This window comes from Eubalaena glacialis, chromosome 17 (assembly GCF_028564815.1).
Source record: "Eubalaena glacialis isolate mEubGla1 chromosome 17, mEubGla1.1.hap2.+ XY, whole genome shotgun sequence".
Taxonomy (NCBI): Eukaryota; Metazoa; Chordata; class Mammalia; order Artiodactyla; family Balaenidae; genus Eubalaena; species Eubalaena glacialis.
In genome coordinates this window covers 7645967-7671783 of record NC_083732.1, presented here as the reverse complement: position 1 = coordinate 7671783, position 25817 = coordinate 7645967, and the positions used below count along the sequence as shown (strand labels likewise).

Below are 25817 nucleotides of genomic sequence, written 5' to 3'. Positions count from 1 at the left end.
CTGTGCACGTGGCACTCCATCATGCCTCTCACAAGTACTTGACTTAAGTCAAAACCAAAGCATTTCTTTAAAAAAAAAAAAAAAAGAAACAAAATAAAGCAAAGCAAACAACAACAAAAAGCACATCTGTCTTTTAATTTGCCGTAAAGAAAGCAAAAATTATATATATTTTATTTATCTGGGGCCACTTGGCTTTTCCTTTTTCATGAGGTAGCCCCATTTCTTGAATCATCCAGAAACACTCTTACTGCTTCTTGGCTTCTACTTTTGATATTAAGACAGCATGGTAATTGGTAACAACAACAACGAACAAAGCATACCATTTGCACTGTGATGATTTCATGTGAGTAAAGACAAAATCAAGATTCAATCTATGTACATGATGAATTCACTCTGAGAATCACTGTTCCATAGCCCAGAACTGTACCACTCACGCAGCCAACCATCTTCTCTTGTACTTATTATAAGTACAAACTGGGGCCCAGGGAGATTTTCCAGATGTCCCGCACACACCCATTGCCATTACTATAAGATTATCTGGGGAAAATAATTCTAAGTATACATCATATTGATAATGGGCCAACACATTTCCTTTGCATGTGTGTTCTGGTACATATTTAATTCTACCTTATATCATTCATTTGTTCAGCAAATGCTCTTCAGAACTAGAACCAACTTTGAATCTTGAAGCAAGGATTCAAGTTCAGGCAAATTATAAAGTCATCTTCTCACCTGCAAAAACATGAGACGTAATAAAATAATGTCTGAAATTACTTAGTACTATGCTTAGCACATAGTTAATTCTAGTTAATGAGAGCTGTTTTGACTTTTTTCTCTTTGTCTATTCTAGGTCATAAGCAGACTGAAAGCAAGGCACATGGATGAAGTACCTCTGTATCCTCTGTGGCACTCAACACAGCAGGCACTGAACGACTCATGGTTTTCCGCTGTGCCATGTGTGTGGAAAGGATCAAGCACACGGATTCTATGATCCAACTCCTTGCAGCCTGTAATAAATATCTATCAACATTGAATAGTTTATTGAGAATTACATAATTATTTAATTCTATCCAATATATTCAGCCACTTTATACAAACCAACTACCTTATCTTCTTTCTTTTTATAGCAAATTGGAGAATGTAAACATTTTTATAGAGGGATAAAAGGATATCTCATGACTTCTAGTCTGCTTGGCCCTTAAAGAAGAAAGAAAAGGAGGAGTTTCCCATGAAAGGCTCTGATATCTGACCTAATTTTGAGATAGGAAGGGCACCAAGTTGCTACTCCTCTGGGATCTCAGCTAGAAAAGGGCTTGGCTACAGCTCAAAATGCAATACAAAATAAAATAGGTAAATAAAGTATTTAAAGTTGGAGTCACTGTTATATTATTTAATGCTGTACAGAGTAAAGACAGGGACCTTCATTGCTGAAGGTATTGTTACTAAAGAATAATTATCCTGATCACCTGGAAGTTTCTGGAAGTTTCTGTGGGTATGCTGATTTTGAGTCCCCTCCTCTGCCAAAGTTCCTGTGGGGTATCTCCCCCCACGCCCCCCACCCCAAGCTGGAGGGGAAAAAGATGACGGCCGTCCAACCACTGTTCCCAACACCCAGTAAGTAGGTAAGCTGTCCTTTACCTATGGAGATACTGGCTGAGCTGGTTTGAATGCAGACATCATAGACTACAATATATGCCCTTTTAGTATTTTCCCATCAATCATTTGAGAACGATCAGGCTCTTTCATTTCCTATTGTACGAAACAGCAGACATTTTCTCTGCCTTGCATGTAACTATATTAGTGGGAGGGCATTCTCTAAAGAAATCATATTGAACTCTTTTTCTTTCTTTTAAAGAGATTTTACCGAAGTCATAAGAGGAGTAATTGGTAGGTTTTCTTTTTGCCTGTCTTAAGGGGAAAAAATGCTCTCTCCTGTTTTAAAGATCTATAAACAGCTCAGCTAATAGAAAGTGGGTGGGCAAAAAAAGTAAAATAAAATAATAAAAGCACTAACTTCTGAACTTTAGCAGAAGCCTATACGTTGGAATAAAGAAAATGATTCAGAGGAGCTCTTTGATAGTTTTTTCCACTACAACAAAGTACAGCCCTGCTTGTCAGCCCATCTGTATTTTCCCTTCATCTAATAAACTGGCTGGGCCAGAGCTGCAAAGGAACATTATAATATTGACAATGTTTCTGGAAAACCATGTGCTTTAGAATGAATTAACTTTTGCTGCACTGCTGAACATATGAAGAAAAATTGGCTTAGTAGGAAAAAAAATTGACTTTAACCCTTTTTTTTTTTTCTTCTGCTATTGGAGCCCGATGCAGCACTCAAAATGAATAGGATCCTTCAAAAGAGCTGGGGCATTTGTCCCTTATAAAGAAGCCCATCTTCACACACCCTTAGGCTATCATACATCTCTGAAGCTTCAAGAGATTTCTGGCAGATCTTGGAGTGACGTAAATGAAATTGCAGATAAAACTTACCAAATAAGCAAGTTATGGGAGCTGTGAAGAGGTTAACTTATTGGTAATAGTGCAAAAACATAGTAATTAATAATAAATAATGGAACAAACAATATGTCAAAATAGAAACATAATAACTTTGGGTTACTGTGCAAGTCGTTTAGTATGCATTATCTCTTGGGCCATGAAGATTAACCACTGCGTTTCTAGTTCTAGAAATGGAACTAGGAGAAAGTTCCTTTCTCTCTAAATGAGTGGCCTTTGCATAAAGATCACAAACACATGGGGTATAAGTAGAATGAAATCCAAGCCTAATGTCAGCTTCTGTCTTCCTTAGACCAGAGGGAAGAAATGGGGGAGTCACCAACCCAAGGAGCTGGTAGGGCTGCAGTTCCTGGCCATTCTAGGTGCATGTCCTGGGAGACATTGCAGTTTGGGCATCCAATAGGCCCTCCAAGAAAATGATCCTTCCTCATTCTCTTGGAGGAAGGGAGAGGTTACTTCTGTCCCTGGATCTACAGGTGGGAGAACAGCATGGACCAGAGGCATGCATAGTGCCTCACACTGCCCTGGAGAGATGGCCAAAGTATCCTTCCTATGGGGCCAATGGTTTAGAGAACACCAATGGAGGGTGGTCATGTATCCAGGCCACAATGCCCTGTTTCCAGTGAGTCACCAATCTTTTTGAAATGTGCAAGTTAAAGCAGGTCACACGCCTACATTTCAATCATGAATTGATACCTTTTTGCCAACCGCAGCATTATGACTGAGTTGTGTCACTGACTTCATGTCGAAGACTTGCAGACTTCAACTAATTTAGAGAACATAAGGCAGTAAAGGAAAGAAAGGCGCATTATGGCAGGCCTCTGCTCTAAAAGTGATTATCTCAAGGATCCCCCCCAAATACAGCTCTAAAACTGCAAATTATCTGTATTTCCTCAAGACTTCCCTGTCCCAGTGGAATAATCAGGGTGAAAAGTGATCATAAAACTAATATTCCATGGCCTGACTCCTACTAGCTGGGTCACCACTCTTGAAACCCTCCCTCTTTGTAAGATTGTCCACTAACCCTCTCTGTTTTTTCAGTTCCCACATGAACACCTTCTTGGGTAGCACCAAGATATTCACACATAGCTTAAAGAATCCATTTTTCCCTTTACCATACCTGTCACATCCTCTGGTCACCAGTCACTGATGCCAAGGCTTCAGTTCTCAGGGGCTCCAGCTGTGACTCTAATCTCTGTGCTGCATGCCTAGGTGAGTCACTAGACTCTCTTAACAGAGCCCAGCACACAGCCCTCCTCCTCTCTGCCCTCTGTCCCTGCGCTCCCCATCCCAGCTTTCCCTGTTGTCTTCCTACCCTTGTCTCCTCCACATTCTCAATGAACTATCCTTACTTGGGAGCTTTAGACAAACAACTCTCTCCATATTCCCCAGTGGCAACTGAAATGAACATTAATTATTAAAATGGGAAGAAATGATGAAATCAGTGTTTTTAAGAACAACAACAACAAAATTTAACATTTCTGGAAGGATCTCAGACTGAACTGTTGGTGATGTGAGGCTCTAGTTTCTGTTAGGGAAAATCTGTACTGAAGAAAACAAAAAGCTTTGTGGAAATAGTGGAAAGAATCAAAGTCTCTAATTACTTTAAGAAGATAAGGAAAAGAATATTTTATACTGTGTTATAGTAGTAAGATAAGTGTGTCACAAAGAAGTGCTTTGTAGCTAGACAGCCCCAGGCTCAAATCCATGTCCCTCATAGCAAGTTTACCAAGATATGGACTTTTGCAAGTTATGTAACTTCTCTAAGTGTCAGATCTTGGGTTTTTGTTTTGTGTTTTAAAGTCTACAGAGTAGGATCTAATATTAGTTTTTTGGGTTTTTCTTTGTTTTGTTGTTGTAGAGAAATGTTTAAAGATTGAGGTAACTTCCAAACGCAATGCCTGGCTCATGGTAAGTTACCAAGAAATGTTACTGTTTTTGCCTCCTTATTCTAATGGATATTCCACTCAGGTTCATCGGTTTCATGAGCTCTTTAAAAGCCACCGGATTTCAACTTTAGCCAGTGCTGTTTACGCCAACATACTCAGAGCTCCCTTTAGTGGGAATCTGATGAATTTTCCTCTTCAATTTCCATTCCTCACATGGAAAAGCAGCATCAGGAGGAAACAATTTTGATGTGTTTCTTAGGTTTGGTGAAACATTGGCTATTGCAAGCTTGATGTCCCACTAATAGTTTGAAATAATTTATAAAGGGGACCCAATGGAAAGGAAGTGTGTCTTCAAGTCCTGTGCAATTTTCTGACAGACAGCTGTGACTCTACTATGGTGTTTTGTGAAAAATGGTTTACCTTCAGAGAAGTAGAATAGTTTGCATATACTACATGCTGTAAAAGCCTCAGAGTTAGGTCATCATCCAAACTTTCAACTCTCTGAAGATTACTGGCTGTGATCCTTTGTGGCTTCCATATTGTATTGCATGAAAAAAGAGCTTCAAAACGGCAAAGGCTCTATTTTTTATTGGGAAAACAATCAAAGGCAATGAATTTTCTTCAACCTTTCTGAGCTTTATCCAATATAATGGAAAATTGCTCAACTCAATCCCTCTTCATTAGTTCTCCAAGACCTGAATAAAATGCTCCTTGGAAATTTATATTTGTAATGAAATATTGGATAGAATTCAATGAGGGCTTTAAGATCATCTAGTCTATTGTCCTCACTTTCCAGATGATGAAGCTGGGACTAGATGGAAGTGATGTACCCACTTGAGGTGGCCTGGTTAGTTAGTAGGAAGGTCTTACCCAAATTTACCACCTGAGACCACCTAATTATATGCGTTTTCCTCCCTACCATCTACATCATAAAACGTTTATTTCCTTATCTTCTCAAAGCAATTGGAGACTTTGATTCCTTCCACTATTTCCACAAAGTTATTTTCAGTACAGATTTTCCCTGTCAGAAAGTACAGCCTGAAATCCCCAACAGTTAGTTTGAGATACATTCGCACAAGTTAACTTCCTTTTTTGTTCTTCAAAACAATGATTTCCTCCCATTTAAATGGTTAATGCTCATTTCGATTGCCTTCAGAAAAACCAGAGAGAGTGATTTGTCTAATGCTACAGAGAAGGACTGTTTTTTAAGCTTTGCCACGTTGTGTCTTGGAGGACCCCTAAATTGTAGTCTCTATACATCAAATACTTCAAGTAGAGAATGCAACTACTAATCTCTCTATTTGGTCTATTTTGTGCTGCTAGATTTTATTCACTTAAGTAGATTAAATCAACTGGGGATTGGGTGGAGAGTGTAAACTCACTAAGCAAAGAGAGTTGTACACTAAAAGAAACATCATTGCTCAAGCCATAGATATGAGAAAATGAAAGGCAGGTTGTATTTTAGAAATAACCTTTTATAAATCGGGGAGTTGGTGTAGTTTTGGGGCTCTCTACAATCATTCTTTCATTCTTACTTATTGACTATAAGTTGGAATGCAAATTTTATTCATTTTAATTGATTATTATAATGGTCAATGAAAAGTTATAATTGTGTAGTAATCATGTAGCTATGGGATTCTAAGCACTTTTTAGATAAGTACCATCTTTTGTTTGTTTTACTAAGCAAGCATAACTCATAATTGTGTTTGATTAATTCTTATTTTCATTGAGGTCATTTCTTAATTGATAATTCAACCATTCTCACAATAGCAATTATATACTTTTTAAACTTAAAAAAAATGACAATTGGAGAAAGGCACACATTTCTAGGAGACACTGGAATGGTGTGCTGTCTTGGCAAATCACATCACTGGGTCGGTCCTCTTTTGAAGGTTGTTTCTCCAGCTTTTATTTTCTCTATTCCTTAGTCCTACAAATGCCTACAATACATGTCTAGCTTGTTATCTGGCCAATACTTCAGAATAAATACTGTATACTCAAAGCTAAATTTTTTTTTTTTTTTACTTTCAAAATTACTATTTTCCCCTCTGAGTTCCCTGTTTCTCTTAATGACACCATAATTCTCCCAGACACAGAAATGAAATGAAGTCATTACTATCCCCAGTACAGTAAAGCATCTAAGCCAGGCAGATTCTCTGGTTTCGAATCTTGACACTGCCAGTTCCTAAGATAAAGAATGTTACCAAGGTAGCAGCACATGATGTGTATATATTGTCCTATTGTGTTTGTGGGTATCAATTTTCTATTCTAAACTGTGAAATCCATAAGGACAATGAGTATATCTTATTAATATTTACATATCTTATAGTATAAACACGGCACAACGTTGTACACACGATAAAAGTTCAGTCGTATATGAATGAATGAGTAATTGAATGAAAATATAGGTGAATAGCAGAATTTAAAATTTGAAATGGATACGAAATTTTCCATTTACCCTTCTGTCAGTTGGATCATCTCTCCAAGTTACCAGGAACTCTATATTTAATGAAATCAGCCTAAGAAATTATTCTGAAATAGTGCTCATATTTAGACAAGATATTTTAAAAATATCTCAAGCCTAACTTTGGAAACTGGCAGACGTGATTTCCAAAGGTAATAAAATTATTACAGGAATTTGATCACACCAAGGATATAGTTACTTTCATGGACAGAAATTATTAGCATTGAAAACAGAATTCAATATCAAGAATATAGTTTTATACAAAAGTTTTATCATTGATAAAATTTGTTTACTTTGAATCTAGGAAAGCATCTGAATACCTTAGGGTGTGAAGTGGTCGGAATGAAAAATAAATGAATAATGGCTTATTATTCATATACATGAGGATTTTTAATATCTCCACCTGAATGCACTGATATCATGAGAAGGAGGAGAAATAGAGCTAATTACAAAAAGGGTATGTCACTCCTTTTCTTCACTTTTGGGAAAATATCTAAAAATTCAAACCTGACCCAGTTCTGTGTAGGTAAAAACTTTTATCTTCCTTTTGGTTCTTGTTATTACCATTTAAATAAACTATTTAATAAAATAATGTTTTTTGACTGTCTCCTTCTGCAAGGGAGTGTACTAGAAGCTGGTCATAAAAGAATGCCTATTTAATAGCAGAGGTTGTGTATTATATATACATGTATATAATATATACACTATGTAAATATATATGCATGTTAAAAATGTGTATGCATATGTACACATATATAACAGGAGCAATTGAAAAGCTAAAATAGTTACCAAAAAAATACTGTAGGAAAAAAATAATCATACTATACATACTATGATTGGTAAGCAGTGATAGTTATGATATTGGTACTAGAATCCAATAATAAGCAGAAATATATTCAACTAATCAGCATTAGTTTATCTGCCATATTCCAGGTGTTGTGAGGTAGGAAAAGATGAAAATTTTCCCTCCAGGAGTTTACAGCATAGGAGGAGAGATAATACATGAATGTAGGAAACTATCATATATGACTTCATGTCTCAGGAGAGGTATAGATTCCATGTTGGTCTAGGTGGGAGGAGCGCCAGTAGGGGGTGGCTCTCTGGTGTGAGATGATGAATTACGGAAACGAAAAAGCTTCGAAAAGTCATGCTTTGTAAGGGGTGCAGGACCACCTATGGAAAGTACAACCTGCATTTTATACCCCTGGAAGCTCTGGACCCAAACATAATGTCAGCGGAAAGAATGTCCAAATTTTTAATACAAATGAAAATGACAATTTCCATTCATAGGTACACCAGACAGATTGTAGGGCAGATCTGGGGGACTCTGGATTTCTTGCATGTGCTGTGGCTCTCGTCCCTTGCAACTGCACAGCTGCTCCCGGGGGGCAGATGTGAAGACAGTCCTCTTGCTGCGACTGCTGTCTTTGGCAGCAGCAATGGGCTCAGGGAATTATATCTCTTACTCAACTCACTAAACAGCAGTTTGGAGCAATAAGCTGTAGAATTTTAAAATGCTGATTTGAAATAGATTGCCCTTGACTTTCCACAGTGGAGACTGATTGGTCTTCGTGGCTGTATTTTGTTTGTTTTTGATCATTGCCTAATAATCCACAGATCCAAAATGTTCTGTGCTTTGTGAATAGAACTTGCAAATAATAATAGGTTAGATTTGGGGTGAAGGAAAAGTATAACAGGAGTAGAGAAGCTCACATAGAAGCTCCAATTTCTTTAATCTTCCTATTAATTTTGTGCTGGGCTGTTCTCATGGATTCGTATTTGCCCTAGACAGTTCATCATTTATGATAAAAATTCTCAATATTATCTCACTGTCTCATTACCTAATTAAAAATGTACTTTTTCCCCCCTTTTTTCTTTAAAAGGTCTTATCTGGGCTCTGAATAAATGTTCTTTTATCCCAAAGTTTGCCAGTGGTGAGGAGATACATACTGTTTGTGTGGTTTTCATTTAAATTACTTTGTTTTAAAATATACTGTGTTGTCTTCATCGTCCCTGAGCCAGAATACACGCTACTTCCCCAACATTTTCTCCATATATCCATTGGCATGTAATGAATCTGAAGTCTGTCCTGGTTACAGACTACAAATCTTTGTTGCAAATCTTTAAGTGTTTCTGAAATTTCAGGCAGTATTTTAAACCAAGCTTCCACATTGTAAAATTGGGGAACTTTAAAAGATCCTCATAGGAGATATAGGAGTGCTGATATATGCTGGGGGTGAAACCAAGATCTGATGCAGTACGAAGAATCACTGAGGTTCTTGTTTATACACACACACACACATGCACACACACACTTCCCATGTTTACTCTTGATTTGCTAAATCAGAATCTCTTAGTGAGAGCCTGGAAATATGTACATAGTTTTGTGTACTCTTCACCTGGCTTCCCCTACTAGTGACATCTTATGTAGCTATAAAACCATATTAAAACCAGGAAACTGACATTGGCACATTAACTAGACTACAGATCATATTCAGTTTTCACCATTTTAAAACCTGCATTCACTTGTGTGTGTCTCTGTGCGTATGCATGTGCACATGTGTGGTTCTATGCAGTAGCATTTTGCATTTTTGATAAGCCCTCCAAGTGAGTTATGATCAGACAAGTTTTATACACACCGATTTCGTGCAATTATTCACAAACAGAATTCAGAAGAATTTCCCTGGTGTCTTTTTTTTTTTTTTAAATTAATTTTTATTGGAGTATAGTTGCTTTACAATGTTGTGTTCGTTTCTACTGTACAGCAAAATGAATCAGCTAGACATATACATATATTCCCTCTTTTTTGGATTTCCTTCCCATTTAGGTCATCACAGTGCATTAAGTAGAGTTCCCTGTGCTATACAGTACGTTCTCATTAGGTGTCTATTTTACACATAGTATCAATAGAGTATATGTGTCAATCCCAATCTCCCAATTCCTCCCCTGCCACCACCGTTTCCCCTTGGTACCCATACATTTGTTCTCTGTGTCAGTGTCTCTATTTCTGCTTTGCAAATAAGATCACCTATACCATTTTTCTAGATTCCACATATACACGTTAATATAAAATATTTGTTTTTCTCTTCCTGATTTCACTCTGTATGACACTCCGTAGGTCCATCCATGTCTCTACAAATGACCCCCTGGTGTCTTTTTTTTTTTTTTGGCTGCGTTGGGTCTTCTTTGCTGCGCACGGGTTTTCTGTAGTTGCGGCGAGCAGGGGCTACTCTTCGTCGTGGTATGCGGGCTTTTCATTGCGGTGGCTTCTCCTGTTGTGGAGCATGGGCTCTAGGCGCGTGGTCTTCAGTAGTTGTGGCACGTGGGCTCTAGAGTGCAGGCTCAGTAGTTATGGCGCACGGGTTTAGTTGCTCCGCGGTATGTGGAATCTTCCCGGACTAGGGCTCGAACCTGTGTCCCCTGCATTGACGGGCGGATTCTTAACCACTGCACCACCAAGGAATTCTCCACACCCCCCCCCCCCCACCGTCTTTTTAAAACCATAGCCCCACCCCCCAAATACCACCCAGGTTCTCAATGAGGCGGACTGGATTAGACCAGGGATTAGCATCAAACATGAGCTGATTCTGATGCTGTTTTTCTACAAACCAAACTTTGAGAAACCCTGATTGTTATTTTAGCAGGTAGAACCAGGCTTCAGCGGAGAGACCTTTATTGAGAGGAAGCATGATGGAACAGCAATGGAACATGATTAGTTATTTAAGGGAACATGTGTACTAGGACCAGCTTTTTAATAATTACCTCTATCAAATGGGGCAATCCGGTTCACCACTCTGGTACTCAACTTCCCCATCTGTAAAATAAAGTGAATGGATTATATCATCTTTTATGTCCCTTGAAGCTCTAAAATATTCTAACTTCATGCTTGTAGTTCTTGGATTCTCTAGATTTGGCAAAAGTCTCATCTCTTTTTTTACAGGGCATGATGTAAGACACAGACATTCAACAAAGTTATATTGATGTGAAGGGATCAAGTTGATTTCATGAATCTAAGGAGATTATTAATGATATGAATGTTGTTGATATATTTTAATCCACAAGACGGGTTTCGTGCGTAAATAGAAAAAATAATAAATAAATTAACCATTGTATAATACACATATTCTACAAATATTTAATGAAAATAAATTGCTTTGAGTTTTTCCAATCAAATTAAGTACCTGTGAATTTCCAATTTTAGTTAATATTAAATTGAATTTTGATAAATATTCTACTCCCCTTCAGTTCAATATAAATTCTTTAAAGAGATTATCTATCTTCCCATTTATTTTGTTACACTTTTGACCTAATTGTTATGAACCACATTTTGTAAGCTTTCAGATGAAATCTCAATCATTCTAGCTAGTCAAGCAATTTAGGATGAGTTCGCTGAAAGCAGTTTTCTACAAAGATAGAATTAGACCAGCAGCTGGAACCACTTTTGCCACCCAGAAATATAATAGTTTATTTATTATCGCTTGTCTTTATTGTATCTATTCACAGCTGAAGTCATTAGGCACAATTTAAGATATTCTGTAATGAAAACCATTCTGTCTCTATAACTTTTGACAAAAACAATGATAAAAAAAAAAAAAAAAGAGTAAACACACAAAGGCCCAAAGGACACAACTCTATTATTTCTCTCAGTCCTAGGGAAAGTAGAAAGGGCAGCTGCCAATCGGAACCTCACAGTTGAGTTTCAAATTCTCCCCAGATTTGATGACTTTGGCCCTTTTAAGTACTTTGGCCCTTTTAACTATTCCTTCTTTGATTTCTGAAAAAACATTTTGTCTCAATTTCTGGCCTGTTGATAGGGAAAAGTTGCTGTAGGCATGCATGACTAAAAAGATAGCTTTGTCAGTTTCCAGTGGCTGGGCTTAGTCATACATTCTTGCACTTGAATACTCTTTGAAATTATTTTTCTATTGATGAAATCCCTTGAACGAGATACTGCAACTTTCATTGCCCTGTAGTTGAATATTTTATTTGCTTATTGGAGTAGGATTGTTTTAAATACTACAAATATAGGGTAAGAGGCAAACTAAGTGGTATAGGAATGAGGTATCAGCCTAGAAGCCAGAACAGCCGGGTCCAGTCCCAGCCTTGTCTCACATCAGTCACATTGCCTTGAGCAAGACGCTGATCTCTTTCTCAGCCTCAGCTTTCTTTTTGCCGCTTTGAGAATGGTATAAATATCTGTTGTGTTCATTCCACTGGATTACATAATAAGGTTATGAATGTTAAGGTAATTTGCAAATGCAGATTTTAGAGCTTAGTTTCGTCACCTCTGTAATGAGAAACCAGATGAAGAATACAAAATGGAAGATAATTAAATCCTATAATTTCTCTATCATCAGTGTATATTTTAAAAGATATAATGCTGTTTCAAGGCTAATATTTTATTGTGTATATGCTAAATATAATGTTTGACAAGACACACACAAACATATATGGAATTATTTTGGGGAGGAAAGGTGACAATAACTACCAGTAAGATGTGGGGGAGGACCTTTATTTTTTATTAAACTTTTGAGAATTCTTTTAGATGTACAGAAAGCTTGTGAAGTTAGGACAGAGAGGTCCCATATATCCCACTCCCTGTTCCCACTGTTATTAACATCTTACCTTATTATGGTACACTTGTCTCAATTAATGAACCAATACTGATGCATTTTTATTAACTAAAGTCCATTGTTTATTCAGATTTTCTTAATTTTTACCTAATGCCCCTTTTCTGTTCCAGGATCCCATCTAGGATACCATATTATATTTAGTTGTTATGTATCCTTGGGTCCTTCTGCCTGTGACAATTTCCCAGGCTTTCCTTGTTTTTGATGACCTCAGCAATCTGGGGGATTCCTGGTCAGGTACTTTGGATAATATCCATCAACTGGGATTATCTGACGTTTTTCTCATTTTCAGATTGGGGTTCTCGGTTTGGAAGAGGAAGATCACAGAGGTGAAGTGTCCTTCTCATCATATCTTATCAAGGGTGCCCACTAACAACATGACTGATCACTGTTGATGTTGACCTTGATCACCTGGCTGAGGTATGGATAACACACTTGATTCATGTTGACTGACATTATGGAAATAAGTGTTAGACACGTGGAATCTGAATTCTATTTTAATTTCATTTGCATCGAATAGAATGATTATTGGAGCCTGAAGTCTTCTCTTCAATGTGGAGCTGAGTCAGCAATCTAGGATTACTCTGCCTAAAGTCATAAAATAGGCTAATAAAACATGATAGGTGTAATTGGTAAATTATAAAGCAGTATATATGTTAGTTTTAAAATATTATTCTGGAAAGAATCCATCTGCATCAGTGTGCTAGGATAATAATAATTAGCTTTACAGGTTAATGGAAAACTAGTGTTATTTATGAAACACCATAAGGAACGATTCATTATTCCTCATGGTATTAATTTTGCAAATACCTGGAAAACCTCCTTTAATTATCAAAATTGTACAAGCCTTCTCCCTGAGCCAGGGCTAGATCCTTATTCTGCTTTTTTGTCAAATCTATTCTAATCTTCCAAATGCCCCATTTTGGGGCTCTCTTCACTATGTATCATCCATACTTTTCTGACCAGGGCTGCTTCCTTAACCAGTTTTTCTTACCACTATCACCAAGAGATATGCTATCAATTGCTCTCAGAATAAGTGGTTTCCATTTATTTGACTATGAAGTACTAATTAAATATGGTAACATTGACAATGTAACCTATATCCAAATCACAAGCATAGCAAAATTGTATGTGTAAAGGCTAAAAATTAAAAATCTTGAACATATTGACAGGGTAGATAGTTATATTCTTGAGCTTACTGGAAAAATTCCTTAGTGATGGCTTGACATTTGCGGGGCGGCGGGGGTGAAGAGACGTTAACATATGTTTGCCAAATTACCTTATTCACTCAACCTAAATACACTATTATGTACCCAGTTTGAAATAAGTAATATGTTTTCTTTTAATACTGAATAACCAGGACTAAAACTACGAACCAGTTAAAAATAATTATACCTATAAGATTATAGGACTATGGGATGACTGGATTCCACTGATGTTAACAATAGTTAAAAGTTCATAACAATACAGATAAAAATATAAATCTCTTACTAATTTCAAACTCCAGAGAATATAAAAAATTAATGCATAGATATTTTCTAATTGAGAACTTAAATGCATAGATATAAAATAAGTTCCATTTGTTTTACAGAAAATACCATAGAGCAATATTATTATGAAACACAGCTAGGCAAGGAGTGAGGGAAGGCTAAGAACCAATAAAATTAAAGTTACATGGATAGGTGTTCTTTATAGTAAGATTCTGATACTGAAGAATTTTTACATGTAGTATTCGTTCGGAGCCTTGTATTTACCATCGGTCTTCCAGTAAGAATTAATCATCCTGTATGCTTTACTATTTAGACCAAATTTAGTTTTTTAAAAAATAATAATTAAATACCAGTGCCTTAGACTAGGAGTGTTCTATCACTCACTATGTGAAATAATTATTTATTGAAATAATTTTAAAAGACACACTTGTTTTTCATTATTGAATTACTTGCTTTTCAGACTTACATTCCTGTTTCAGAGCTTGCTGCATGGTGTCGGACTGGAAGTGGATTCTCCCAATGCAACGGAAGAAGAACGCACTGGAAATAGTTACGTGGTACAGTTTCAGATGATGGAGCATGTTGGGCTTTTCTTTAGATTGCATGGTTTACGGTAATTTGTCTAGGACTTTGTACTTATTAAGTACTTCATCTGGCACTGTATCTCATGCCAATTTTCAAACTCGAGGGAGGAAATGCCCAGCCTTGAAGATTCTCTTATACCTGGCAAGTCACATGGTCCTATCTTCCAAACGCTGACTTTGCAGCCTTTCCCCCACTCGGACCTTTCCATTTCTTCACTGTGGCACCTGTTGTTACTTTCCTAGTTAAGACTTTAGTTGCCAAGAGTAGAGTAGAACCTTTACCAAGATTCACCAGTTATTAACTTTTTTTTTTTACTTGATATGAATAATTTATTGAATGAGAAACAAGAACAGGGAGATTTCAAACCCAAAACTGGTATAAAGTTCAGAGACATGGCATTACAGGATAGCTTCTAAAGTGAAAAGGAGGATGTTGCTTAGCCTTTACAATGATTGGTTATTACATTGGAGGTTTCCAGACTGCAGGAGGTTGGTTAAAAGTGATTATCTTATACCATTTGGGGAAGATGACTTAAGTTTTATGATTATCAAAGACACTGACAAGAAATAACCTAAATTACATTTCACTTACGTTCATGAAATGAACCACTTAGTTTTGCATAAGTGGCTTAAAGGGTTTTTGTCAGCTTGAGGGAGTTTTAAACCTGGCTTCATTTCATTTTATTTTAAAAGAATTATCAAAATAACTTAAGACAATCTAAAGGTCCAGTAATAGGAATTCATAATATAAATTACAGAATTTCCATATGATAGACGACTATGCAGTTATTTATTCATGTGGGGATATTAAACAACATGGAAAAATGTTACCATGATTCTATATATTGGAAATGTGAACACACCTGCCCTGACCACACCCCGTTGTGAGCAAAACAGCCTCACACACTCCTTTTGCAGCCAGGGAGGGGGGCCTTGCTTTACCACATGTTTCCTCCTTCCACTGTTGTTGATTGGCTCAGGAGAGTAACAGATCCCAGGGTAACCAATTAGTAGACCTGCCAGCAACCTATTATCTGTATGCGCTGGATGAAACACAGCAGGGCAAAGTTTGAAATTTGTACTAAAAACCCAGAAATCACGAGGCAATAAGAGTGAGAGCTCAGCTAAAAGGCAATAAGGTAGATTAAAGATTGAGAAACTGCTGTAAGAAGTAGTAAACTGAAACTATGAGGGAACAAAACTTAAGAATAAGTAGACAGAGCAATTGAAGGCGGGGCAAACAGACAGATGGAGGGCAGCCAACCATGCTGTCAATGCAGCTCTGCAGCAGGGACTCCAGCTCCTGCTGTGGGGTTCTTGGCAGATGCCTGGGCTCCAGATCCAAACTCCAGCCCTTTGCACAGGAACCTGCCCTAACCTGGCCCCTGTTCTTAGATTTCCAAGACAATTTCCTTGTCATTCTTTGCAAATCCTTTCAGGATGGCCTCAGTGGATCTCTGTCTTGCAACTGTTACGAGGGTGTGTAGATTATGAGCCCAATTTTTTTTTTTAATTCTTCAATTTTATTTTATTTATTTTTTTATACAGCGGGTTCTTATTAGTCATCAGTTTTATACACATCAGTGTATACATGTCATTCCCAATCACCCAATTCATCTCACACCCCCCACCCCCGCTGCTTTCCCCCCTTGGTGTCCGTACATTTGTTCTCTACATCTGTGTCTCAATTTCTGCCCTGCAAACCGGTTCATCTGTACCATTTTTCTAGGTTCCACATATATGCGTTAATATACTATATTTGTTTTTCTCTTTCTGACTTACTTCACTCTGTATGACAGTCTCTAGTTACATCCACGTCTCAACAGATGACCCAATTTCGTTCCTTTTTATGGCTGAGTAATATTCCATTGTCTATATGTACCACAACTTCTTTATCCATTTGTTTGTCGATGGGCATTTAGGTTGCTTCCATGACCTGGGTATTGTAAATAGTGCTGCAATGAACATTGGGGTGCATGTGTCTTTTTGAATTATGGTTTTCTCTGGGTATATGCCCAGTAGTGGGATTGCTGGATCATATGGTAATTCTATTTTTAGTTTTTTAAGGAACCTCCATACTGTTCTCCATAGTGGCTGTATCAATTTACATTCCCACCAACAGTGCAAGAGGGTTCCCTTTTCTCCACACCCTCTCCAGCATATGTTGTTTGTAGATTTTCTGATGAAGCCCATTTTAACTGGTGTGAGGTGATACCTCATTGTAGTTTTGATTTGCATTTCTCTAATAATTAGTGACGTTGAGCAGCTATTCATGTGCTTCTTGGCCATCTCTATGTCTTCTTTGGAGAAATGTCTATTTAGGCCTTCTGCCCATTTTTGGATTGGGTTGTTTGTTTTTTTGATATTGAGCTGCATAAGCTGTTTATATGTTATGGAGATTAATCCTTTGTCCGTAAGCCTTTGTCCGTTGATTCATTTGCAAATATTTTCTCCCATTCTGAGGGTTGTCTTTCGTCTTGTTTATGGTTTCCTTTGCTGTGCAAAAGCTTTTAAGTTTCATTAGGTCCCATTTGTTTATTTTTGTTTTTATTTCCATAACTCTAGGAGGTGGATCAAAAAAGATCTTGCTGTGATTTATGTCAAAGAGTGTTCCTCCTATGTTTTCCTCTAAGAGTTTTATAGTGTCCAGTCTTACATTTAGGTCTCTAATCCATTTTGAGTTTATTTTTGTGTATGGTGTTAGGGAATGTTCTAATTTCATGCTTTTACATGTAGCTGTCCAGTTTTCCCAGCACCACTAATTGAAGAGGCTGTCTTTTCTCCTTTGTATATCCTTGCCTCCTTTGTCAGATTAGTTGACCCTAGGTGTGTGGGTTTATCTCTGGGCTTTCTATCTTGTTCCATTGATCTATGTTTCTGTTTTTGTGCCAGTACCATATTGTCTTGATTACTGTAGCTTTGTGGTATAGTCTGAAGTTAGGGAGTCTGATTCCTCCAGCTCTGTTTTTTTCCCTCAAGACTGCTTTGGCTATTCGGGGTCTTTTGTGTCTCCATACAAATTTTAAGATTTTTTGCTCTAGTTTTTCCCTTTCTGTTTTCAAATTTTTCTTTGTCTTTAATTTTTGCCAATTTGATTACTATGTGTCTCGGCATGTTTCTCCTTGGGTTTTTCCTGTATGGGGCTTGCTGCACTTCCTTGACTTGGGTGGCTCTTTCCTTTCCCATATTAGGGAAGTTTTCGACTATGATCTCTTCAAATATTTTCTCTGGTCCTTTCTCTCTCTCTTCTCCTTCTGGGACCCCTATAATGTGAATGTTGTTGCATTTAATGTTGTCCCAGAGGTCTCTTAGGCTGTCTTCATTTCTTTTCATTCTTTTTTCTTTATTCTGTTCCACAGCAGTGAATTCCACCATTCTGTCTTCCAGGTCACTTATCCGTTCTTCTGCCTCAGTTATTCTGCTATTGATTCCTTCTAGTGTAGTTTTCATTTCAGTTATTGTATTGTTCATCTCTGTTTGTTTGTTCTTTAATTCTTCTAGGTCTTTGTTAAACATTTCTTGCATGTTCTTGATCTTTTCCTCCATTTTTTTCCCGAGGTCCTGGATCATCTTTACTGTCATTATTCTGAATTCTTTTTCTGGAAGTTTGCCTATCTCCACTTCATTTGGTTGTTTTTCTGGGGTTTTATCTTGTTCCTTCATCTGGTACATAGCCCTCTGCCTTTTCATCTTGTGTATCTTTCTGTGAATGTGGTTTTTGTTCCACAGGCTGCAGGACTGTAGTTCTTCTTGCTCTGCTGTGTGCCCTCTGTTGGATGAGGCTATCTAAGAGGCTTGTAGTTATTAACTTTTTGAAACATTTGCTTGTTCAACCTCTCTCTTTCTTTATACACACACACACACACACACACACACACACATTTTGGCTAAACTATTTAAGAGGTAGTTTACAAGCATCGTGATACTATACTCCTAAATATTTCAGATGTATCTATCAGCAAGTATAGTCTGCTGTATAACCACAATACAACTACCAAACTCAAGAAACTTAACATAGATACAATACTATTATTTAATATACAGCCTATTCAAGTTGTTCCATTTGTGTTAATAATATAGTTTATCATTATATTTCAATGTTTTATTGAAGTATAATTACATACTGTAAAATGCACAGATTTAAGTGTACAGTTTAATGTTTTGATAAATGTGTACCTTCATGTAACCAACACCCCAATCAAGATATAGAGTATTTCTGTAACTCAAGAAAGTTCTTTCTTGCCCCTTTGTAGTCAGCCCTCTTTCCTCTACATCTCTTAGAGGAAACCACTACAGTATTTTTTCCTTATAGATTACATTTGCATAAATTTCACATCCAGTGTGTATTCTTACGTGTTTAGTTTCTTTCTCTCTGGTCTTGGATTCTGATATCTGTAAATAAAGTTTTATTGGAACACAGCCATTCTCATTCAGTTGTACTGTCTATGATGCTTTCACACGGTAAAAACAGCACTGAGTAGTTGTGACAAGGCTTGCTTGTAGTTGCTACTTGGTGTACTACAAATTACTGCAATCCAATTATAACTTAACAGCATTTTGAATGTCATGCTCATTATTGTGACATAGCATTTAATTATTTATTTTTTTATTAACAGTGTCTACTCAACATGTCAAAATAAGGAAAGAAAAGTTGGGTTTGAATGTTGTACTTTTTTGAAAGAGTGGCGGGTGAATTATTTGTTATCAAATTAGATGGCAAAGCATTGTGTTTATTATGCAGTGACACTGTAGCTGTGCTAAACTAATACTATATACATCAATATTATTAGATTAGGCACTCTTTATAATAGTCCCACACACAGAAAAGCAATTTTCAGAAAAACTGGACATTTTAAAATGGAATATCTCATCGAAACAAACTTTCTTTAAAAAATTTAAAATATTGAAATAAGGCTGAAGTCAAAGTAAATGCTCATTTTGTTAACCAAGCGAGGAAAACCATTTACCAATGTTGAATTAATTTAATTGTGTTTGATTGCAGCAGATGAAGAAATGTGTCCAGAGAAAATAAGCTTGATTAAGGCTATTAGTCTTTTAGTGAGAACAGTTGCTGGAAGAGGTAAGGACATTGAGGACAACAGATGGAGTAAACATACTTTCCATATTCCTCCCACTGAATACAATACATCTAAAATCCCTGGATATTATATATTGAAAAACATAAGAAGACTCTGAAAAGTGGAGAGAAGAAGGCAGACTGGATAACGAGCTTAGGACCCAAAGAATGCTGAGTTCCCTGACCTTTTCTTTCTGACTCATCTATCCCACACTGGGACTGGAGAAGCTAGCACCCTAACAATGCCAGTGGGAACAGACAAAAAAAGAAACAAAACAAAACCAAGAAAAGCATGCTCTCTCTAGCCAAAAGGCCAGGAAAAGGGCTACCTAGCAAGACAGAAACTTTTAGATAATAACGGTTCTACTCCAACCAAGCACCACAGAAGAAGCTGTGGCCAAGTCTTACCCATCGTCAAAACTGGAGTGGAGAGTCTTGGTGTGTAACAAGGTACCCCAAACCACCTGCCATTGTTGTGTCAGAGGCTGAGGGGGGAAACAGGATCTTTGTCCATACTGAGTGGCAATGAGGAGCCTGTGGTGTTGGTGAAAATGACATGGGAGCCTGGAATTCATCAACACGTGGTGACCTGGTGTCAGAGAAAGCCTAGAGGAGGGTCACGTCTTTAACCACCTCTCAGAAAATATGAGACCAACCCTCCTCCCAGTGTCAGTGGGGACCCATCATTAACAAGGACCCTCCCCCTTCAAGTTGTAAACAGAATCCTAATGGAGAATCTGTATCTAATTCCACTTGGCAGTAACAAGGTGGAGTTGTTCCCCAACTGGAGTTATGTCAGGGGGAGCTTGCTAAAATACAAGGCTTATATAAGACCCAGAGTCTCACAGCATATGAAATGTCCAGATTTCAAAAGAAAATCACTTGCTATACTAATAACCTGGAAAATCTAAATTTGAATGAAGAAAGACATCATTAGATGTCAACACTGAAATAACACAGATGTTAGAATTATCTGACAAGGATTTTAAAGCAGCCTTCATTAAAAAGCTTCCACAGGTAATTGTGAACACCCTCAAAACAAATGAAAAATAGACATTATCAGCAAGAAACAGAAGATATAAAGAAGAATCAGGTGGAAATTCTAGAACTGAAAACTACAATAGCCAAAAAATAAAGTCAATGAATAGTCTAACAGAAGAAAAAGTGTATGTATTGATAGAACAATTGGAGAGAGAGAAAATAGACTGAAAATAAAAGTGAACAGAGCTTCGGGGACCTGTGGGCTATAACAAAAAATCTAACGTTCACGTCATCAGTGTTCCAGAAGGAGAGGAGAAAGAGAATTCAAAGAAATAATGGATTAAATTTCTCCAAATTTGGCAGAAGACATAAACTTACAGATTCAAGAAGCTGAGTGAACCCCAAAAAGGATAAATCTAAAGACACATCATAGTTAAACTTCTGAAAATTAAAGACAAAGAAGAAAATCTTGAAGGCAGTCAGAGAGGAACACAGCAAACAATTTGAATGATAGCAGATTTCTTATCAGAAACCATGGAGGCCAGAAAGAAGTAGCATAGCATTTTTCAAGTGCTGAAATAAGTCAACCCAGAATTCTATATCCAGAGAAAATATTTTCAGAAATGAAGAAGAAATTAAGACATTCTCAGATTGAAAGGAAAACTAAGAGAATTCATTGCTTGTAGACCTACTGTAAAAGAATGACTAAAAGAAGTCCTCTAAACAGAAAGGAAATGATAAAAGAAGGAATTTTGCAACACCAGGAAGGAAGAAAGAAGAAGAGAATGAACAAAAATGTGAGTAAATATAAGACTTTCCTTCTTCTCTTGCATTTTTATAATTATATTTAATGTTTGAAGCAAAAATTATAACTGTGTAATGTGGTCCTCTGTTTATGTAGAAGAAAAATTAAAGCTAATTATGTTATACATGGGGAAGGGTAAATGGACATAAAGGGAAGTAAGGTTTCTATACTCTACTCAAACACATAAAATGTCGACATTAGTAGACTGTAAGTTATGCTAATATAGTATAGTATGCAAAGTAACTACTAATACAGTTATGGAAATAGATACACTTAAAAACATGGATAAATCAAAATGGAATTCTAAGAAAGTTTAAGGAACTGACAAGAAGATAGGGAAAAAAAAGAAACAAATGAAAAACAGAGAGAGCAAACAGAAAAAAAATAAAATGGCATAATTAAGTCTCAACCTATCACTAATTACAGAAAATGTAAATAGTCTGAATATATTGAATTAAAAGATAGAGGTTGGCATAATAGATTTAAAAAACAAAAAGAAAGCATGATCTAACTATTTGCTGTCTATAGGAAACTTGCTTCAAATATAATGATATGTGTAGGTTGAAAGTGAAAGGATGAACTGAGATATACTACACAAACACTAATCAAAAGAAAGCAGGGGTGGCTATATTAATATCAGATTAAGTGGACTTCAAGGCAAAGAAAACCACTGGAGACAGAGAGTCAATCCACTAGGAAGACACAGGAATCCTAAATTTGTATGCACCAAAAAGCCAAGCTGCAAAACTTGTGAAGCGAAAACTGATAGAACTGAAAGGAGAGAGACAAATCCACAATTATAGCCGAAGACTTTAAAACCCCATCTCAACAACTGACAAAACAGCTAGACAGAAAATCATCAAGGATAGAACTCAACAGGACAATCAACCAAAAGGATCTAATCAATATTTATAAAGCACTCTACCTACCAACAGCAGAATATACATTATTTTCATGCATCCATGGAACATATGCCAAAATAAATATTTTCCTGTGCCATAAAACAAATCTTGACAAATTTAAAAGAATTGAAATCACATGGGGTGTTCTCTCTAACCACAATGGAATAACACTAGAAATCAAGAACAGGAAGAGATCAGCAGAATCCCCAAACACCTGGCAACTAAAACAGCACACATAAATAATCTGTTGGTCAAGGAAGAAGTCTTGAGACAAATAACAAATACATTGAACTTAGTGAAAATGAAAGCAAAACATCAAAAATTGTGGGGTGCTGCTAAAGCAGCGCTTAGATGAAAATCTGTAGCCCTAAATGCTTACAGACAAAAAAGGAAAAGTCCCAAATCAATAATCTAAGCTCTCACTTCAAGAACTTAGAAGATAAAGAGCAAAATAAACCCATAGTCGAGGAGAAAAAAAAAGAGCAAGAATCAATAAAATTGAAAACAGACACACAATAGAAAAGTCAATGAAACATAAGCTTTTATTTGAAAAGATCAATAAAATAGACAAAACTCCAGCAAGATTGACAAATAAAAAGACAGGAGAGAAATTTCTATTATCAGTTTGAAACAATGGATCACACTACAGAGTTTGCATACATCGAAAGAATAAGAGAATACTCTGAGCAACCCTAGACACATAAATTTGACAATTTAGATGAAATAGATTAATTTCGTGAAAAGTATATAAACTACTCCAACTCATCTAATGAACAGCCCAATAACGACTAATGAAATTAAATTTATACACACACATATATATGTATACACACATATTAATCAAATAGAATAAAAACCCAGAAATAGTTCCATATAAGTATGGCCAGGTTGTAGTGGAAGGAGAGGCTCTCTGGAAGCAGCTGGTGGTGAAAGGAGTGTGGCAGGCAAAGAGGATTCAGGCAATCCTGGTTTTCAATAACCACGGGAAGCCGTGGCTTGTCTGCTTCTACCAGCGTTTCCCAGAAGAAATTCAACAGCAGATTATTCGAGAGATCTTCCGTCTAGTTCTCAAATGGGATGACAACATCCGTAACTTCTTGGAGGGTGGAAGTTTGATTGGTGGGTCTGACTACAAACTGATTTATCAGCATTATGCTACCCTCTACTTTGTATTTTGTGGGGATTCATCAGAGAGTGAACTTGGGATCTTGGACCTCATCCAGGATCTTGTGGAGACTCTGGACAAGTCTTTCGAAAATGTTTGTGAATTGGATTTGATCTTCCATATGGATAAGGTGAGCTACATTCTTCAGGAGGTGGTGATGGGTAGGATGGTGTTGGAAATAAACATGAATGAAATCGTGGCTCAGACTGAAGCTCAGAACAGGCTGGAGAAATCTGAGGGTGGCCTTTCAGCAGCGCCCGCCTGGGCCGTGTCCACCTTGAAAAACATCAGCCTGCTGGAGATGCCTCGGATTATCAACACTGGCGATCTCAACATCAAGGTCCCCAACCTGTCGCAGTTTGTCTGAGGGTAGAAGACGGCTGAACTGAGTCCTTGGAACCAACAAAGCAGAGCCAGTCCTGCAGCAAAACCCGATGTGCGCCCTAGAGGAGTCCAGCCTCGGGCCCTGGCCCCTGCTGTCCTGCAGCGGGAAGGAGTCCTGTGTCCACTGCCAGCCTGTGCTTGCTTCTCACATGTGCGGCCTTGCCCCTCTCTCCTGCACGCGGCCACTGCAGATGTGAGGGGTCCTGGCTTCCTCAGTGGGGTGCAGGTGCCCAAGCCACTCGCCCCCTTTACCTGCCACGTGCAGCCACTCCCAGGGATTGCAGACTCTCGTGAGAACAGACCCTCACCACGAGGATGTTCTCCGACTAGAGTCTTCAACCTTAGCACTGCGAGGCTCCCTGAGGTCCTGTAGCATTGACTTCCCTGGTGAGGTGCCGTAGCTAGAAAAGGGCTGACCCTCTAGGTTTGGGGATGTGGTGAGTGGCAAACAAGGGCAGGATGTTATGAGGTCCAGAGTTGCCTACTGGCTCTGCTAGAGTTGGCACACCCAGGATCCTTTTGTATAGCCACGCTGTCTCATCACCACCTCCTGCGGCATACACGCTCCACTGCCACAGCCCTGGCTCTGCTCTCCCAGGTGTTTATGTGCAGGACACAGCACAAGTCACAGGCCTGTCGCTTGCCTGCCCCCCACGTTTCTGCCAACAGGGAGGGCACACCTCACAGCCAGAGGGGTCCCCCTCAAAGGGGAGGAGCCCCGTGTCTGCAGAAGGCAAAGCTGACAACATGTGGAGCATCTCAGAATCATGACTCTTCCAGGTTTTAAAATACATTCTCCTCCCGCGGAGCAGACGGGCCCGTTGCTGTGTTATGGATGAAGAGTCTTCTTTGTACAGGAAGCCCACTGCTGTCTACACCAGCTTCCGGAGCACGAGAGCCGGAGCTGGGGTCATGTGTGCTAGAGCCGGCACCGGGGGAGGCTGGCGACGCGGGCAGCGTGCCGGCTGAGACCGGTGGCGGTGCAGCGTCTTCTCCCCAGTGTGCGAGGGGGCCCTGCCTGAGCTCCCTCTGGGCACGCCCTGCTCCCCTCAGATGACAGTCCCCTAGAGCTAGCTGTGGAAACCTGTAAATGTTTACATGTGATAAGAGTCTTTCTTCCTGTGGTTAACTTAGAGCTGAAGCTCCTCCTCGGAGCAGTGCCTTTTACTCCTGCGCTGCCTCGGGGCCGGGTCTCAGGTAGGATGTTGAGCTGCCTTGAGATTAGGGAGCTCGCTGCACCATCATGGTAAAGTCTCCCGGCCTGGGAGCTTCTCGTGCCTGCCGGCCGGTGGCCCGAACTGTCTCGTCAGGCCTCCTGATGCTGTCGCAGAGCCCGTCTGAGATGGTGCCTGACAGGACCATGGTCAGGACCACGTCTTTTCCTGCTTTGAACCGTGCTTCTCGTGGTTGGTGCTCTTTCCTCCCTGTAGCCTCTTAACCTCAGTCTTTTGGAACATCTGCGATAACCACAGAGGTGGGCAGTGTTGATCAGAAGAGTTTACTTTTCTTTTTTTTTACAGACATTTCAGCATATTCACATCCCTCTCTTTCACATTTGCTGAAAGTGATATAGGAACAAAATGATATTTATTTTGTACCTACTGTAAGGTGGCAGGAGCGAGATCCTTCCACAATCCTTACGACAGACACTGTTATCTCCATTTTGCAAGTCAAGAAAGTAAGAATCAGAGAGGTCAAGTAACCGGCTTTAGATCACAAGGGCTAAGAACTGAGACTGCCTGTCTGCCTAAATCCACAGTTCTTTTTTTTTCACTGCTCAGAATGGCCTCTCCCAATTTTATTTTCTTTCTTATGGATAAGGAAACCTCAAAAAGGTTAGGTGGCTTCTCAGAAACTGTGATAAAAACCAGCTTGGTTTTTCTCAGAAACTGTGGTAAAAACCAGCTTGGTAGCCAGTGACAGCATCAAAGC

At 38.3% G+C, this 25817-nt stretch overlaps 1 protein-coding gene across 1 annotated transcript; it reads left to right on the top strand.

The window, feature by feature from the left end:
- The first annotated feature begins 1580 nt into the window (after window positions 1–1580).
- On the top strand, window positions 1581–23868 carry LOC133077002 (AP-3 complex subunit sigma-2-like). The gene is made up of 5 exons (XM_061171716.1): window positions 1581–1614; window positions 4376–4425; window positions 14467–14600; window positions 20572–20665; window positions 23224–23868. The coding sequence occupies exons 1-5, from the start codon at window positions 1581–1583 to the stop codon at window positions 23866–23868; spliced, it is 957 nt and encodes a 318-aa protein (XP_061027699.1).
- The last annotated feature ends 1949 nt before the right edge of the window (window positions 23869–25817 follow it).

Coding starts and splice junctions, on each gene's coding strand:
- LOC133077002 (XM_061171716.1), top strand. CDS start 1,581: ATGACGGCCGTCCAACCACTGTTCCCAACACCCA. Junction 1,615..4,375: donor ACCACTGTTCCCAACACCCA/GTAAGTAGGTAA, acceptor TTGTTGTTGTAG/AGAAATGTTTAAAGATTGAG. Junction 20,666..23,223: donor TCATTAAAAAGCTTCCACAG/GTAATTGTGAAC, acceptor AAGTATGGCCAG/GTTGTAGTGGAAGGAGAGGC.